This window comes from Trypanosoma cruzi, genomic scaffold (assembly GCF_000209065.1).
Source record: "Trypanosoma cruzi strain CL Brener 1047053517151 genomic scaffold, whole genome shotgun sequence".
NCBI lineage: Eukaryota > Euglenozoa > Kinetoplastea > Trypanosomatida > Trypanosomatidae > Trypanosoma > Trypanosoma cruzi.
The window spans coordinates 199,057-216,019 of NW_001849561.1; the positions used below are offsets into that span (position 1 = coordinate 199,057).

Here is a 16,963-nt window from a genome sequence, read left to right on the forward strand (position 1 = left end):
CTGTGTATGCGCATGCATTTTGCTATTAATCGTGTCTTATGGTTTACTTTTTTTTTTTGTTTTTTTTTTTTTTTTTGTACTCTACGTGAAGCCGATTTCCCTGCCGGGTTTAGGATATTCCAAAAATGGCCGACAAAGTTGAATATCTTCCACAAGCTAATCACGGGGCGTACGAAAAAGATGGAGATTTGAATTCCAGGATCCAAGAGACCAGTGAGAATCCAAAGGAACCGAACTGCATTGTAAAGACGACAAGGCGCTTGATTCCTGATGGCGGTATTCTCTCTGGTGTTTGTAATCTTGCTGGAAGCAGTCTTGGTGCTGGAATTCTCGCCCTTGCCTCCGCATTTAACTCCTCGGGTATTGTGGCGGGTACCATCTATTTAATTGCCATCTACCTACTCACCGTTTTTTCCATGTATCTTTTGGCAGTGACGTCGCTAAAGACCGGCATTCGCAGTTATGAAGGAATGGCTCGTCAGCTTTTTGGGCGTGGCGGTGATATTTTCACTGCGGTAGTCATGTTTGTAAAGTGCTTTGGTGCATGTGTCGCGTATGTTATCTCAGTTGGCGATGTTATTGAAGCATTTCTTAGCGATGATTCTGTGACTGGGTACTGGCGAACAAAAAGTTTTGTTCGCGTTGTCAATTGCATTGTTTTTTTCTTGTTTATGCTTCCATTGTCGCTTCCGAAGCGTATCAACTCAGTACGATATGTGTCATTTTTTGCGGTTTCGTTTATTATCTACTTTGTCATTGTCGGCATTCTCCACAGTGTGCGAAATGGTTTAAAACATGGGCTTCGTGACGATCTTGTTCTTTTCAGGGGTGGAAATGAGGGGATTCGAGGACTTGGGAAGCTCATGTTTGCATACCTATGCCAAAGCAACATGTTTGAGGTATGGAACGAGATGAAGCCGAAGAGTACTGCATTTCGAATGACTTTGGAGACAGCAATCAGTATGTTTCTTTGCACCGTTCTTTATTGGCTTACCGGTTTCTTTGGTTACGCGGACTTTGGCTCGGATGTTACCTCATCTATTTTGAAGATGTTCAAGCCAATGAGGGATGCGATGATGTTTGTCGCGTATATTGGCATTGTCATAAAGCTTTGTGTGGCCTTTTCTCTCCACATTCTTCCGTGCCGTGATTCGCTTCATCATCTTTTGGGCTGGAAACTGGACACCGTTGCATGGTGGAAGAATGCGGTACTTTGTTCAGGTGTGTGCCTTGTTGCACTTATTGCCGGTCTTTTTATTCCGAACGTGAACATTGTATTTGGCCTGCTTGGCTCACTGACGGGTGGATTTATCGCCTTTGTATTTCCTGCGTTCTTTTTCATTTACAGCGGCGGCTTCACTTATGCAGAAACCGGTTTTTTTCTTTACACCTTCACATATTTACTGCTCTTTGCCGGTATTGTTGTAATCTGCTTTGGAACGATATCGACCATATATGGTGTTGTCAAGTAATCATGCTCCATTGTGCGGTCAATATTCAATATTTATTTATTTATATGAAAATCCTGCATATATTGGTAGGAATAGGGTCAGCTACGGACAAATAATCTATGCCTACTTGTCTTTGATTGTTTTCTGTTTCCTCAAAAACCCATTTTTTTTTTTTATTTAATTTATTTTTGTTGTTGCTCTTCTTTTTTGGGAGGGGATGAGAGTGGGGAGGAAATCTGTGCTTTGTCAAACGATACATGCGTAAATCGCCGAATTCTTTTTTTGCTTCTGTCATCGCCCATTTTCTTTTTTTCCTTTTTTTTGTTTTTTTTGTTTTCATTCTTGTTGTTGTTGTTTTGTTTTTTATGCGATAAAACTGAAAACGTGCAAAAATATTTCTTTTCCGTGTTTGTGTGTGTGCATGCAGGTATTTGTTTGTTTGTGTGTGTGTGTGTGTGTGTGTGTGTGTGTGTGTGTGTGTGTGTGTGTGCATGCAGGTATTAAGAAATTATGTGGTTTCTTTGCCCTTTGATAACGTGTTGAGGACAACTCGGTTATATGTACGAAAGGTAGGCACATACATACATACATACATATATATAGGGAAATGGACCTGTGAGCGACATGGCACACGTTCTTCTTGCTTGTTGGATTGTTGTTGTTTTTTATATTTCTTTGTATGGCATTGGCAAATTATTTTGTTTTCCATTTTAGCGGTCTTCTTCTTTAATACTCCGCATGGGCTGCGTGTGCTTCAATGGCGAATGCTTCTCTGTGATTCATCCGCAAAAAAAAAAAAAAAAAAAAAAAAAAAAAAGACAGAAGACGAAAGGCAAGAAATAATTTAAAAACAAAAATTAAATGGAAAACGAATTTTGCCTCCTTTTTTTCCTTTTTTTTTTTCTTCTTCTTCTTCTGGCCGTTGTTGTTGTTTTCTTCTTTTAGTTTCGGCAGTCCAGTCACATCTCAGTCGCATCGCACTCCACAGTGAGGGGAGAAAAAGGGGGAACTTCCCTGTTTTTGAGAACGTCACGTTTTTTTGTTGTTTTTTGTTTTTTGTTTTTGTTTTGTTTTATTTGAGAACGAGTCGTCGGGCATGTGGAGAATTTGATGTTTTGTTTTGTTTTGTTCATTCCTTTTGTCTGGGACGGGAAGTGGGATAGGAGAAACAAAAAATAAATAAATAAATTATATTGAGGTGTGGATAACTTAATGTTTCATTTTAGCTGTCTTTTTCTTCTTCTTCTTCTTTAATGCTCTGCATGGGCTGCGTGTGCTTCAATGGCGAATGCGTGTTTTTTTTTTCGTTTTTTTTTTTTCTGTTGGATGTTGACTGTAGGTGGGGGTGGCAGGTATTTTGTCCCGCCGTTTTTAGGCCGGTGGCTTCTTTGCTTCTGTACTCTTACAATGCGTTTGTCACTTCTCACCTGCCTCTCATGCCTGCTGTTCTGCGTTTGTTTGCCTGTTCAGGCGCTTTGTATGGCTTACTGTGCGTCCAAAGCGGACGGCATTGTGCGGGGAGACACGAATGCATTGCGACACTGGAAATCACTTGAGCAAAGTATGGCTCTTGCTGGCGTTTTTTTTTTGGATATGGAGGTGAATTGCTTGCCGGGTTTTTCGCGGATTGTGCGAGTGGAAACAGGAGACACGGAGTGCGTGGATTGCAACCTCACAGGAGGAGTTGTTGGAATGATTCCATATTTAAATCAGTCTGAGCGCTGTGTGCAGTGTGGAGGTGATAGGACTTTTTCCGAGCTCGTGGACCCCACACACGATGAGATGACAAGAAAGTGCGTTTGCCCGGCAGACTATGAACTTGTGGAGCAGGTAGGCAAACGGCTCTTGGAGTCTCAAATGTGTGTTCCCTGTGGCCCTGATGGCTGCTCTGGGTGTGTATTTCCATACTCGTTGAAAGAGACGGGAGAGTGTGTGTGTGCAAGCGGCTACACAACATTGTATGATGCGTCCTGTGTTCCTACGGAGGTGTATAATGGGGTGGTCGTGGCGGCCGTAGGTGCCACAACGACGTTTCAACCTTTGAATCTTAACAATAAAGGGATTTTGGGTCCGTCAGTAACATCAGTGGTGGTGCGAAGTTACGCCATGGATTCCGCCGTGCAGTGTATGCGTGGGATGGCAGTGGGTTGTAGTCTCTTGTTCAATATGTGTGTTTTGATGATGTATGATGTGGATTCATTGCCTTGCAAGTTGTATCTTTCGGTCCGCGATAAGCGCACTTCCTACCGCCGACTGCCGCCATTGTTTGACGGCGATAATACCGACACCTACACCAGCGACGATGGCGTCCTGCTGGCAACCACAAATATCACGGCCGCTGGTGATCCAATGACATTTCTTGTGGCAGTGTATGATTGGCGTGGAAATCTGAAGGGACTTCGCCATGTATCCGAGGTGTTGAATCTATGCTGCATTTCAGATGCCGATATGTCAAGTTTCTTTAAAGTCGGATCCAATCGCAGGCTTCGGTGTTTTTTTGATTGGTACAAACTTTTACAGGACGCCGGTCCCACATACTTTTTTGAGCTCTTTATGAGGGATTTCACGAACACATCCCGCCTTGTGCCGGTCCCTGTTGTGATGGACTACACCACTGGCAACATCCATCCCCAAAGCCTACGCGATGGGACGTTACGGCGTGCCATGGCAACTGGTTACCGACGACGATTCTACCTGTATGACACTCTTACGGATTGTAAGCTGGACGTCCCACAAGTCACAGAGACGACACCCTGTTACGTCACAGCACTGCGTCATGTGGTATTTGCTTTGGAAGTGGTGGATGTTTATAGAGATCATCATTCTTTGAAACCTGTCGTTTATCTTCAGTATGCATCAGGCCTGAAGAAGGCTCATAATGGAGATTTGACGGCACGCACTGCAAATAACATAGTAGAGGGTGGTGTATCTGTGCTTTTTATAGCTTCCAGTTCAGTGGATAAAGGGATGATGATTACTATGATTATTTTTTGTCTTTTGTGTATTTGTTCTGCCTGGATACGCACGTATGGATGGATGCGACGTCGACAGAACGTGATGCTTAGCATTGGGGCCGTCATTAGGTTTATGGTGTACTTTTGCAACCATATTGGGAATTTGTTTGCTCTCGTTGTGTCATTGGCATCATGGTATATATTTGTTTTGTACAGAGCTCAAAAGCCCAATCTGAGTATGTTCTTGAGTGATAATTACGTGTTTCTAGAGGCGATGTTATACGCAGCCACTGCGGCAAAGGGCATTGCAGTTGTCTATAAAATTGTGGAGCAGTGCAATGCGGATTATTTTGTCATTGATTGGGAACGAAGTAAAGGGCAATTACTACGTGAAAATCGCATTTTACCTGTCAGCATGTGGCGCTCGACATTTGTTGCAAATGAATTGAATGAACTTCAAGTTCTTCGTCAGTGGCGGCCGCTTCTTAGCATGACGATTGTTTTGTTTTTTCTCGTTGGTCTGAACTATCTGAAATACACCGAGAGTGTGCCTGTGACGTCAGGGGCAGACGAGGCGGGAACCTACTCCCTCACAGTAATGCGAATAGCGTTGGGGACGTTCTTTTGGGTTTCTGTTTCTCTTGTGTTAAACATCCTTGAGTTTCAGATTTACTACCGCTTTTTTTGTGTGCATCCATTGCAGGCATTTGTGGACCTTTGCTCCGTGTCGAATATCTCCATCATGATTCTTCCCGAGACCCAGTGGGGTTATTACATTCACGGCGAGTCGATTCATGCACACTCCGATGTCAGCATGGAGGAGTTTCAGCAAAATTTGTACCTGGAGTCTCAAGGCAACCTGCCGGTGCGTGGTCTTGGTGGACAAAGCAAGTGCCAAACATTTGAGGTCTTTATGGGTATATACATGCGTCAATATCTCTACATGTGCTACGCAGAGATTGAGGCAGAGTACCAGCGATCCTCAGGGAAGGCATTGGCACCCATTCGACCGGGCCGTCAATGGCATTTATTAGAGTGTGTTCTTGGTTTTTCCCGTAAGTCACGTGTGTATAACACAGAGATATTAGCGATAAAAACGCGTATCAATAGTGTTCTAAAGCAGAGTGTTCGAAGTGCTGAGGGAACACTGCTTATGAAGTTTATTTTTCATCGTTGGTTTGATCTGGCACCAAATATTCTGTACATGAATGGGCCTCAGTCCGGTGATAAGTCCGGTAAAGATCTTTTTTTTGTGGATGATGTACTTGCCTACGGGAATGCATTTCTGTACGGCCTAGATGTTGATTTGTTTGTACTTTACACCATGTTGTATGCCTCTGTGGATGCCTCTATGCATAATGTGTGGGTGGCGCTTGTCATTACATTTGCGTTGGAGTTATCCATACGGTGGTACCGCATGAGTGAAGGCGTGGCGAACATCAGTTCAAAGACTCTCATAGACGATCGGTTCTTCATATAAGACGACATCTATTACGGAGAAGAAAGAAAAAGGGAGAAGGAATGCGCGCAAACACATTCCGGGGGGACAAAAAAACGAAATATTTATGCATCTCTGTATGTACATTTCCACAAAGTCTCTTTCTTTTCTTCCTTTAGTTCTCTCTCTCTGTGAGTGTGTGTGTGTGTGTATAAATAACCACCGTCGCCTCCGTCGTCGTTGCTGCAAGAAAAATTGGATAGAAGCGTGACGAGAGCAGTAGCCGTGGGATGTACCGCGTCTGGCGTGCTCACATGGGGGCCGTAGGGGTTTCAGCCGCCCAGTTCTTTCCTTTCTCAACAGGGGCGACAACACCACCCCCGTCAGGTGCACCCCCGGCACGGCTGGGGGTTATCCAATTCACATCGCGAAACATCAACGACGAAATGTCGTCAAAAGTTCCTTTATTCCTTTACTTTCACGTCCCAAACAATCCGGATGTTGTGGCATATACAGAGCGGCTCAGCGTGCAGGTTGATGCAGCGAATCGCCGCCTGCAAAGTAGCGGCATTTCTGACAAGTACCAGGAGTTTGGCAAAGATCGAGGCCTTGCTATAAAATTAGGGCTTGTCGACTGCCTCCGGGAAGTGGGATTGACGGAAAAATTTAGTGTCGACCCGCACATGTTTCCCATTGTGTACTTTGTCCGCAACAAGGTGTACGCTGACAAGATGGTGGGGATTGTCCCCGAGTCACAGGTAAAGGAGGCGATTGATGCGTTTATTGACTACGCCGTGGAGGAGAGCAAAAATGAGATGAGCGGCACGTCCGTTTTTCAAAAGGTGAAGCGTAGCGACGAGGACGATGAGAATGCCATGACGTTGTTGAACGTCGCTCACACTCGATTGAAAAATAAAGAGATCCCAAAGGCTCGTGAGCTCTTCAAAAAGGCATATGATATGGCCATGGCGGAGACGCAGGTGGCGCGTGAAAGGCTGGGGTTTTCAAGGGAAAGGAAGGTGACACAAGAGATGTGGGGGCGTCTCAAGCGTGAGGGGTGCTATAACGTGAGTCCACAGGCACTTTGCGGTCTTGCCATGTGTGCGATGGCCACGAAAGACAACGCGGAGGCGCAAAGCATCGTGCAGCGGGTACGCGAGGAGTTTCCTTTTGCCACACGGGATCTGCGTGATGTGGCAGAGGCGGTGAATCGCATTGAGTTACTGATCATTGCTGACTTTGACGTGGAAAAGGACAATTATGTGTCGCTGCTCACATACGATGACCTTACACACGACCCGGCTGCGTTGTATCGCCAGCATCTCAAGTTGGCCGTGGCACATTTTGTAGAGAAACGCCACCACAAGGGCATCGAAGAGTGTTTGCGACTCATTCGCGCTGAGCCAAAGTTACTGCCTGCGCTAAAGGAAGCAGGGGTGGTGCCGCAGGACCTTGTACTTGGTCCACACGCAAAGACGCCTGCAAGACAAGTCATTCTCGGTATATTTGAAGCGCTTGGTAGCTCAAACGAGCAAACCATCACGGGTCGACAATTGTTACAGAGATATTTATAAGGACACTGTTTCCTTTTGTGTTTATGCATGTCTGTGAGAGGGGGTGCGTGAGTTGAAACTGCCGATGGGATCTGACGTGTTTTTGTGTGTTCCTGGTGTGGAAAAGCGAATAGTTTCTATCGGAATGAAACTGGGGAGAGAAAGGAGTGATGCCCAAGGCGGTACTTCCTTCCTGTCAGTCCCTTTTATAATTTAAAAAAAAAACAAAGGAAAGAACGGGGGAAGAAAAGAGTGATGAACCTGTGGAATTATATTTTAGGAGTTGCGGATACGCGCCATGTGTCCTATTTTCTAAGATGTCATCTTCTTACTCCCCTTCCTTTTTTTTTTTTTGTGTGTGTGTGTGTGTTGGAAGGGTCCAAAAGAAAAAAAAGGGAGTTTTTTTTGTTTTGCTTTTGTTTTTGTTTTTGATTTTTAACCCGTCGTGACGGATGCCAATCAAATATAGCTGCATCAACGACGGCACCGTCTTGCTGGCGGAGTACCCGCCTGGCGAGCAGCCGAAGCTGGCGGAGACGATGCAGAAGGTGATCGCCACCGTCCCTGGGAAGGAGTACCGCCGCAAGACGATTGAAGACAAGGAGGGGGGTGTCAATTACCACTACATCAGCAACGGCGAGGGCCGCATCGTGGCATGCGTGACGACCAACGAAATGCGTATGCGAACGGTGTTTGCGTTCCTGGAAGCGGTCGAGCCGCTTGTGCGGGGGAACGTTGGCCCCCCCGGCACGGAGCTCCGCAACGGCAAAAAGCTCCTGCAGCAGAAGATGGATTTCTACAATAATCCTCAGAACGACAAGATCACGGCGCTGAATGATGACATCAATCAAGTAGTAGACGTCATGATGGACAACATGGATAAGGTCCTCGCCCGCGGCGACCGTGTCGACACGCTGCACGAGAAATCCAACACACTTGCCGACCAGGCGGAACAATTTAAGCAGCGATCAACACAACTAAAGCGGAGTATGTGCCTGAAAAATATTAAACTTACACTTATGATTATTGGAACAGTTGGCGTCGTCATTCTCATTATTGTGGTCATTGCGTGCAAGCCAAATTTTTCAAATTGCAAGTGAGAAATATTTTTTTTGTCTGTGTGTGTGGCGATTGCTTTGAAGGGGGATGAGTGAGAACGGGAGAGAACGTTGTGGGTGGGGAATGGAAGAATAGAGCGAAAGGAAAAATCCCACAGGGGCAGAGGGAGAGAGAGAAGGAAAGAAAGGGAGAAAAGGAGATTGGTAGAAGGAAAAGTACGATGGATGGAAAAAAAATGGGATGTCGTTATTTTTGTGTGCGTTCCATTCTGTGTGCCAATGTGAATTTTGCGGTTTTTTTTTTTTTCCTTTTTTTTTTTGCTTTGCCTGTTTATTTCTTTAATGGTAATCCAACCTTTACTTTTTCTTTTCTTTTCTTGCAGCCTTTTTTTTTTGCGTGCACGCATACAGTTGAGAGGGAAATGGCCTGATGTTCCCACTTCCAGAAGGTATATATACTTATGTCTTCTTTTTGCCGTTTTAATCGCCCCTCTCATTGGAATATGAGGGAAGTGAAACAGTGGGAGTTGACAATTTCATTGGGGGTATATATACATATACACATGTGTGTGTGTGTGTGTGCTCCTGATTTACACATATCTTTACTCCTATGCATATACATGTGTAACCGTAATTTATGTACTTCCACATGTCTATTGCCTCCTCTTCCTCTTCCTCTCTCTCTCTCTCTCTATATATATATACATATGGGTCTGTATGAGGGGAGATGTGCGTATATAAGAACTCATGGAGGCCGGAGCCTTTGGGCATACACCCCTCGTTATGAAGAAAATGAATCCAAAGTAAAGAGGAAAAAAAAACAAACTGATTTCTCCTTCCTTTTTCAAATAGAGGGGGGGGGGGGGAACTGGGAGGGAGTGGGGAAAAAAAAAAAAAAAACTGCAATGAGGGGAAAAAGGAAATAGGAAGGAATGTCAAAAAAAAAAAAAAAAGAAGAGGAAAAAAAAAATGCAATTTGAATTATTCGGAAATAATATTAAAATTTAGAGGTATCCCCCTGTGAACTGAGTGTAAAACTCTCTTATCCCTTGCAGTTTATGGACTTATGCGTCAAAAAGAGGGAACATAAAACTGAAGGAGTGAATGCGGTGTTTTGTCTTATTTGGTTTTTATTCACCTCCTCCTTTTTTTTTTTTCTTTCTTTTCTTTTCTTTTCTTTTCTATCAGTGCATTCTGTGTGTGTTTCCGTAACATGCCTCTTTTCCTTTTCTTATGGTTTGTTTTAGGTTGCATTCTCCCCGTGCGCGTCACAACGGGGTAGGTAGGTCAAGGCGGCAACACACACACGAGCACAAACAGTCCATTCTGTGATTCTACAGCAACGAGAAGTTTGTTTGGTCGGTTTTGTGTGTGTTGTTTTTCCTTTTTTCTTTTTTTTTTTTTTTTTTGTGTGTGTGTTTAGTTTTTACCCTGTGAACGAGCGGGTGTGAGAGTGTGAGTGAAGGAAGGAGAGGACGAAGAAGAAGAAGAAGGGAAAAAAAAAAAAAAAGGACAAGGAGGGAATAAATGGGGTCGTACGAGAACGTTGGTTGGAAATTTGTGGAGGAGGCGGTGATACGTGACAAAGGCTACGATGAGGAAATTGTTCTTGCCTCCATCCTGCAGTCGTATTTCATCCGACAGGGATTTGTGGAATCTCTCACCGCACTTAATGAGGAGCTACGAGAACTGCAGACAATGACAAGGATAGGGACGACACCGATGGCGGAAGCATCGGCAACAACAGAAACGAAGGAGGTGACCGGGCGTCGTGTACGGCGTAATGGCAAAGGCATTTTTGTCAACCAAGAGGAATTACGCAACGATGTCGTGTCACATGATGATGGAAGGAAGAATAGCAATGGAAGCGGAAAAAACAGTGGTATAATTCATGTCTCCAATGATAATAAAAATAATAATACTAATAATAATAATTCAGTTGATTGTAAAGGTGTTGAAACTGTACTGGAGTCCATGAAGAAGCGCAAGCGTCTGCAGTTATTGTGTCTAAATGAGCAGTACGAGGACGCGGCCGCATCCCTTCCTCAGGGAAGTGTGTTCATAGTAAAACTGTTGGCCATGGAAGCCATGAAGCGTGCAAGGGGTGATCAATCAGCGGCGTTACTCTTTCTATGTGAAAAGGTGAGTCCACTGATTGCCGACATGTCTGATGCAGCGATGGCACATCAAATTTATGTTGAAACCTTGGCAACCATCACGGGGACGGACGCGACGGGGTGTTCGGAGGCATCCCCGTGCAGAATTGCCCGTGAAGTGAATGAGTCGCTTCTGGACGACCACGAGCCGAGCGCACTTCATGTACTTCTTTCGTGGTCGGAGTGGCAGGCGATGGCGAAGGCGAAGGAAGGGGGGGAGGGCGGGAGGCAGTTTCCTTTTCTAGTGGGCATGGAAAGACCGTAGGCCGCACACCGTTCTCTACACCCCTCCCTCTGGAACTCGCAAATTAAACGAGGGATGATGGAGAAAAAAAAAGGAAGAAGAAGGAGAAGGAGAAGGAAAAAAGGAAAAGGACGGAATTCTTAAAATGCATTTGTGCCGGTTTTTTTTTTCTCTCTCTGTGTGTGTGTGTGTGTGTTTTTGTTTTGTTTTTGTTTTTGTTTATGACGATGCGCGTGCTTTTCCTTCTCCGTTTCCCTACCCCCGTAATGTGTAAAAAGACAATGGAACGGGAGAAACAAAAAAGACTTTTCCCCCCTTCCTACCCTCACAAACATTCCCACGGCGTTGATATTATTTCTGCAGTTCGCCAACATCGTGCAGTCTTTTATGCCGCCTCTTTGATGAATTACATAAATGCAGCAACATATATATGTATTATTGACCTCTGTCTGTGTGTGTGTGTATGTCCTCATGGTTTTTTCTTTTTTTTTTTCTTTCTTTCTCTCTTGTGTTTTTCCTTGCACTTTTTGTGGGGCGGGAGGCAAGAAGGAGATGTAACATAGCGAAGGACAGAGGGGGGCCAAAAAAAAAAAAAAAAAAATAGAAGAAAAAAATGGAGATGAAAATGCAAAAAGGAGAAGGAATTTATAATATATATTATAAAGAAGAAAATGGAAAGGGAAAACTGAGAGGGAAGTGTTATTTGCGTGAATGCCTGTCGTTATCCGTAGAAAATTTTTTTTCCGGGTGATGCGTTCTGTGGGGATGTGGTCTGAGTCACAGTTTTAGGGTTGTTTTCGCCGAGAAGCGAACTTTGTGTTTACCGTGACGTTTCTCGTATAGAACGACCCAAGATGCCATTGGTTTTCTCCCTCATGGGTGAGCGAGAAGGAGATGTCGCGACAGAGTCTGTAGGCCTGTTGATATTTTGTCCTTGATCCTACTCCATATACCGCATGTATACCAAAGGGGTGCATAAAAGGGTAATTGTGGAGTCTCATTTTTTCTTTTCTTTTCTTTTCCTTTTATTATTGCTTTTTAATTGTTCTGCGTTCATTCCAGTGAAAGGGAGCCCTCGTCGTAATCGTTCCGCTTTGGTTCATGGCTGTTGTACACATCTGCAGACATGGTCAAGACGAAGACAATTTTGAAGGGCTTTTGAACGGTCGACGTGATCGCCCACTCACACAGTTGGGGCGGGAGCAGGCGACTGCGCTATCGCAGAAATTGAAGGAGAGAGGAATGACGTATGACATCATATTAACATCACCATTACAGCGGGCGAATGAGACCGCTCGCATCATTGGTGAGGCTCTTTCTGTTAATGTGGAGACGGAGAATGAACTAGTGGAGCGTGAATTTGGTGTGCTGACGGGAAAGCCTATGGAACAGATCAGAACGCACGCCGGGGAAAATGTCGTACAAGGGGACAGGGTCTTGTATTTTCTTTCTGTCGATGGGGCGGAAACGTTTGACGAATGCTATGATCGTGCTGCCCGTGTTTTACAGCGTGTGGACGCCAACTTTGCTGGAAAATGTGTACTGCTTGTCTGTCACGGGGATATTGGCAAGATGTTGCTTGCAGTAAGGAGAAAAATAACGTGGCGCGAAGGCATTATGCTGCCGTATTTTGCCAATACTGATGTTCTGGAGACATAAAACACATGTGAACTCTTAAACAGGCCTCATTTCTGAAGTGTCTACCTCTATCCGGTATATAAATATATATATGGGACGGACTGGGGGATGCTTCTCTTTCTTGTGTGTATTTGTGTGTGTGTGTGTGTGTTTATTTTTTTCCCCCACTATTACCATCCTTTTTCTTCTGTTGTTGATGCTGCTGTCTCTTTTATTTGTCTCTCTCCGTTTGTTTGTTTTTTGTTTTTTCTTTTTGGTCTATTGGTAATATATATATTTCGGACGTTGCTTTTTGGTGAAAGTGTGTGCTTTGCAAGGACGGATGCCACCCAAACGATGGAATGCTCCTTCCATGATGAGCCCTGCGGAGACGATCAAGGAGGCTCTTGTCCGTTACATCAAAAAGGAGATTGAGGACAACAACTTTCTTGGTCTTGTCGGTGAGGAGTTGGACAACATGGCGAACATGCTGGCGACATGTGGCTCTAAGCGGGAGGTGTTTGACTGGTGTGAGACACTTATGATCGGGGAGGCCGTTGCGGCAGAGGTGACAAAGCGACGTGTCGATCAAGGGCCTCCCTTTGATGAAACCCCTGCTGCGCCCACAATGTCTGCCCCAGAGGGGAGGAGTGCGGATGGAAATAGAGGTAAGGGACGACAACTGGCGGCAACAGGGAGGAAGGCTGGGAAACGGAAAGGCACGTTGTTATCAAAAGCTGCCGATAAAAGTGGCGCCGCTGCGTTGAAACCAGGATTTGTTGAATGCGGTTGTTTTGCCACAACACACGCTTTTCGCGGGAACTGTGCCAACTGTGGACGCATCATATGTGAACAGGAGTCGAATGAGACATGTTACTTCTGTGGGTTGGACCCATCAACGTGTGTGACGTATGAAATCAAGGTACAGGAGGGCCTCATAGGTGCAGCCGCGGTAGCGAAAAATCAAGAAGAATACGAGGCATCCGTGAGGAAGCGGGATGAGCTCTTGCACTACGCAGAGACACGTGCTAAACGTACAAAGGTGATTGACGATCAGACAGCCGTCTTTTTATCACCGAAGAATGCGTGGATGTCACCAAAGGAACGCCAAAAGGCAGATGAGGACGAAGCGCTTGCAGAACGGCGTCGCAAAGTGGCCGCAATGCACCGCGCCAAGGGGGCGTATAGGGTTCATTTGGATATCATGAACCAAAACGTATCACTCGGCTGCCCAGAAGGTCCAGCGGTGGAGTCGAATAGTCTTGCCTCCTCTGAGTCGTCTGTTAGCTGTTGCGCTGAAGAAGGAGACGACGGCGAATACAACGTTGAGGAAGCACGGGCATTACCACTCCCCTCTCTCATGCAAAAAATATGGTATAGTCTGGATGGCAGTGTTGAGAAACCCTCCACAGCGAGTAGCACCGGCGTCACAAACAGAGAGGAGTCACCGGTGAAAAAACCCACAGGACGTCGTGTGGTAGAACTGTCGCGTCGCGTTCAGGTCAATTACTACGAAGACGACGCGCATTTATTTCTGGAGGCGCAGAAAGAACGACAGGAGGAGCATTCTCAGGTTGAATCGGATGGTCTTGATGCGGCGCATGACGGTGCGGATGCGGAGGAATCAACCATAGACGAGACGAATGTGGCGCCAACAGGGGAGACTGCCGTGGTGGCAGACATTTCAACTGGTGTGTCCACCCGTTTTACACCTTCACTCACGATGCGCATAAATGATGACGGTATCTGCCTATCAATGCATCAGCCATGGGCAGGGCTACTTGTGAGTGGCATCAAGTTCCACGAGGGACGTGTGTGGCATACAGATTATAGGGGTCGTCTTTGGATCCACGCAGCCTCGACACAGCCACACGATATTAAAGAAGTAGAGGAACTCTACTCAAAGTTTATGAAACCGACTCAACAATTTCCAAAACATTATCCTACACGCGTGTTGCTGGGATATGTTTACCTGGTGGAGTGTCTGGACCGTGACACGTACCGTGAGATGTTCACTGAAGAAGAAATACAAGTAGACTCACCGTTTACGTTCATCTGTGCGGAAGCCAAGGCGCTGCCTTTTCCATTGCCCATGAACGGTGATCATAAGTTATTTCGTATGGATCACAAAGTGCACACTGCCGCGCGAAAGCAACTTTTGGAGATTATGTAATTGGGACCATTGTAAACGGTAGATCTTCTTTTTTTTTTTTGTTTTCATTCTGTTTGCGTGTTTCTTTTGGTCACTTTTTTGGTCGGTTGATACTAAGCGTTGTGTTGTTTCTGTTGACGTTACATCCGTTGTGTGATGTGAATGCCTCTTTTCTTTTCCACAAATGCTGCTCCTGTTTCTTTTCTCCCTTGTGTTGTGTTCCTCTGCTTTTCTTGTGCGTGCGTGTGTTCGTGGCGTTCTGTTCTCTGCGGCACCTGCGTGTATGTGTGTGGTTGTGTGTGTATTTATGTGTGCATCTGTTTACTTATCCACACGAAACCGTACAATAAATAAATAAATAAAGAGAGGGAGAGAGAAGGAAAGAAAGTGTGGGGGTTGAGGTGATTTTATTCTTTTGGGAAAACGAACGAACGAGAGGCGGGGGAGGAGGAGGGTTATGCGTAAGCGTGAGAGGGAGAGCAGCGGGAGCAGCAAAAGCTCCTCAGATTCGCTTTTCTCTTCCTCCAGCGATTATAGGAATGACACACGGGGAAAGCGGAAACACCCACGTTGTAAAAATAAGGATAGTGAAAGCAACAACGATAAGCCGGAGTCAGCCGCTGCCACATGGGAAAAACTCGCGGAGCACAAAGCTCTGCTTGAGACGCGGGACGAGGAGATATCGTTGCTGGAGCAACGCCGTGGGGCCTGGAATAGCAGTGACTCCTACGATGATGATGAAAATGCCCGGCAGCATCACACGGGCAACAGTGGGGAAATAAAAGGCAATCATCATAAAAATAGTATTCTGAATAGTACCCTTCGTGTGGATGAAAATGTTGTGCTGAGCGATGAGGACTCCGGCGATGATCCCTTTGGAGCTGCCGCGTCCACACCAAGCGAAGTTGAGGCTGATACGGGCGAAAAGGATGGCGACATTGAGGACTTTCGGGAGAGACTATTTGCCCACGTTCAACTCACCTGCGCTGCAAAGCGAGTTGGTACTGTAGACTCAACCGTCGCCGGTGTAACACCCGCGCATGCGCTGCAGCATCTTAAGGAGGAGTTGCTGAAGCCCGTCATGTCAACTGCGCTCACGGTTGTGAGTGCAACAGATGAGTCGCACGATCTTATGGCAGAAATTGTGTCGGCCAAACTACCGCCTCCTCCCCCTGAGGATGTGAAACGGCTGCGTAAGTTGCAATATGTAGACCACAGCACCATACAATATCCGCATATTCGAAAGGAGTTTTACGTTGCCCCTCCAGACGTCAAGGACCTCGATGCGGATGAGTTAAAGCGGCTCATAGCGGAGCTGGATGGAGCAAAATTGCGTGGACGCGATCCACCTCGACCCATGCGTACTTGGAACGGTTCAGGTCTACCAGATTCAGTTCTTGATTTGCTAGCGCGTGAAGGGTTTGAACAACCATTTGCCGTGCAGTCTCTTGGTTCTCCAGCGTTGATGAGCGGTCGCGACCTCCTTATTACAGCCAAAACAGGTTCTGGAAAGACACTCGCCTATCTCCTGCCGCTTATTCGTCATTGTGTTGGGCAAGAACCATGTAGAAAGGGTGAAGGGCCTATTGGCCTTATTTTTGTTCCCACACGTGAACTGGCTGCGCAAATTGCCCAACTGGCAGAAAAGCTGTGTGTGGCAGCCAAGCTGAGATTTGTTTCCTCGTACGGCCTAACACCGCTTGCAGACAACATCAGACACTGCAGAGCAGGATGTGAAGTCATGGTGTGCACCCCAGGTCGACTTTTGGATCTTCTCACCGTGAATGGTGGAGCCGTCATTTCGTTGCGGCGCACATCTTTTGTCGTGATTGATGAGGCAGACCGCATGTTTGACAGTGGCTTCATGGAACACGTGGAGGCCTTTTTAAAAAATATTCGTCCTGACAGACAATTGGCGCTCATTAGTGCAACCATGCCAAAAGAACTGAAGAAAGTCATCATGCGTCATATGCAAGATCCTGTGGAGGTTACAGTGGGGGGCAAACCTACTCCCGCCTCGAATGTCGAGCAGCGCTTTTTCTTTTTTGATGAAGAAGTGTATGAAGTGGAGGAGGCGAATCGCACAGAAGATAAAAAGTTTTTAAAACTGCTGCAAATTCTCAGTGATGAGGGTGGTACTGGACAGCATCTCATTATCATATTTGCCCAACGCAAGGAAGAGTGTGACGAACTCTTTGCGCGTCTTTCTGCCTGTGGTTACCAGAAGCGTATTGCCGTTTTGTATAGTGGCATGGACCCATTAGATCGTGAGTTTGCCTTGGAGCATTTTGCTCCTGGCAATCAGTTTATTCTTATTGCAACCAGGTGTTGCGGAGCCGG

At 45.9% G+C, this 16,963-nt stretch overlaps 8 protein-coding genes across 8 annotated transcripts, besides 30 other annotated features; all 8 read left to right on the forward strand.

The window, feature by feature from the left end:
- Window positions 1-16,963: part of a sequence feature (heterozygous, non-Esmeraldo-like haplotype) that runs on past the window's edge.
- Window positions 48-76: a microsatellite.
- Tc00.1047053511649.100 (amino acid permease, putative) lies at window positions 126-1,472 on the forward strand (the record flags this gene model as incomplete). The annotated part of the gene is made up of 1 exon (XM_809965.1): window positions 126-1,472. One exon carries the CDS (start codon window positions 126-128, stop codon window positions 1,470-1,472), a length of 1,347 nt encoding a protein of 448 aa, XP_815058.1.
- Window positions 1,614-1,641: a sequence feature (AT_rich).
- Window positions 1,753-1,788: a microsatellite.
- Window positions 1,857-1,941: a microsatellite.
- Window positions 2,027-2,051: a microsatellite.
- Window positions 2,239-2,268: a microsatellite.
- Window positions 2,331-2,368: a sequence feature (CT-rich).
- Window positions 2,486-2,529: a sequence feature (T-rich).
- Window positions 2,622-2,646: a sequence feature (AT_rich).
- Window positions 2,733-5,885, forward strand: Tc00.1047053511649.110 (hypothetical protein, conserved; the record flags this gene model as incomplete). The annotated part of the gene is made up of 1 exon (XM_809966.1): window positions 2,733-5,885. The coding sequence occupies one exon, from the start codon at window positions 2,733-2,735 to the stop codon at window positions 5,883-5,885; it is 3,153 nt and encodes a 1,050-aa protein (XP_815059.1).
- Tc00.1047053511649.120 (hypothetical protein, conserved) lies at window positions 6,134-7,417 on the forward strand (the record flags this gene model as incomplete). Its single annotated transcript, XM_809967.1, has 1 exon — window positions 6,134-7,417. The coding sequence occupies one exon, from the start codon at window positions 6,134-6,136 to the stop codon at window positions 7,415-7,417; it is 1,284 nt and encodes a 427-aa protein (XP_815060.1).
- Window positions 7,601-7,621: a sequence feature (AT_rich).
- Window positions 7,799-7,832: a microsatellite.
- Tc00.1047053511649.130 (vesicle-associated membrane protein, putative) lies at window positions 7,849-8,496 on the forward strand (the record flags this gene model as incomplete). The annotated part of the gene is made up of 1 exon (XM_809968.1): window positions 7,849-8,496. The coding sequence occupies one exon, from the start codon at window positions 7,849-7,851 to the stop codon at window positions 8,494-8,496; it is 648 nt and encodes a 215-aa protein (XP_815061.1).
- Window positions 8,577-8,669: a sequence feature (GA-rich).
- Window positions 8,611-8,671: a repeat region.
- Window positions 8,749-8,774: a microsatellite.
- Window positions 9,118-9,147: a microsatellite.
- Window positions 9,392-9,424: a microsatellite.
- Window positions 9,602-9,637: a microsatellite.
- Window positions 9,832-9,863: a microsatellite.
- Window positions 9,920-9,974: a sequence feature (GA-rich).
- Window positions 9,982-10,875, forward strand: Tc00.1047053511649.140 (hypothetical protein, conserved; the record flags this gene model as incomplete). Its single annotated transcript, XM_809969.1, has 1 exon — window positions 9,982-10,875. The coding sequence occupies one exon, from the start codon at window positions 9,982-9,984 to the stop codon at window positions 10,873-10,875; it is 894 nt and encodes a 297-aa protein (XP_815062.1).
- Window positions 10,354-10,389: a microsatellite.
- Window positions 10,935-10,986: a sequence feature (GA-rich).
- Window positions 11,048-11,075: a microsatellite.
- Window positions 11,330-11,362: a microsatellite.
- Window positions 11,437-11,468: a microsatellite.
- Window positions 11,497-11,518: a sequence feature (AT_rich).
- Window positions 11,857-11,880: a microsatellite.
- On the forward strand, window positions 11,956-12,513 carry Tc00.1047053511649.150 (phosphoglycerate mutase protein, putative; the record flags this gene model as incomplete). Its single annotated transcript, XM_809970.1, has 1 exon — window positions 11,956-12,513. The coding sequence occupies one exon, from the start codon at window positions 11,956-11,958 to the stop codon at window positions 12,511-12,513; it is 558 nt and encodes a 185-aa protein (XP_815063.1).
- Window positions 12,615-12,643: a microsatellite.
- Tc00.1047053511649.160 (hypothetical protein, conserved) lies at window positions 12,815-14,644 on the forward strand (the record flags this gene model as incomplete). Its single annotated transcript, XM_809971.1, has 1 exon — window positions 12,815-14,644. One exon carries the CDS (start codon window positions 12,815-12,817, stop codon window positions 14,642-14,644), a length of 1,830 nt encoding a protein of 609 aa, XP_815064.1.
- Window positions 14,900-14,944: a microsatellite.
- Window positions 14,969-15,011: a sequence feature (GA-rich).
- On the forward strand, window positions 15,081-16,963 carry Tc00.1047053511649.169 (ATP-dependent DEAD/H RNA helicase, putative; the record flags this gene model as incomplete). The annotated part of the gene is made up of 1 exon (XM_809973.1): window positions 15,081-16,963. A coding segment is annotated over one exon (1,883 nt), but the record flags the coding sequence as incomplete, so codon positions are not given.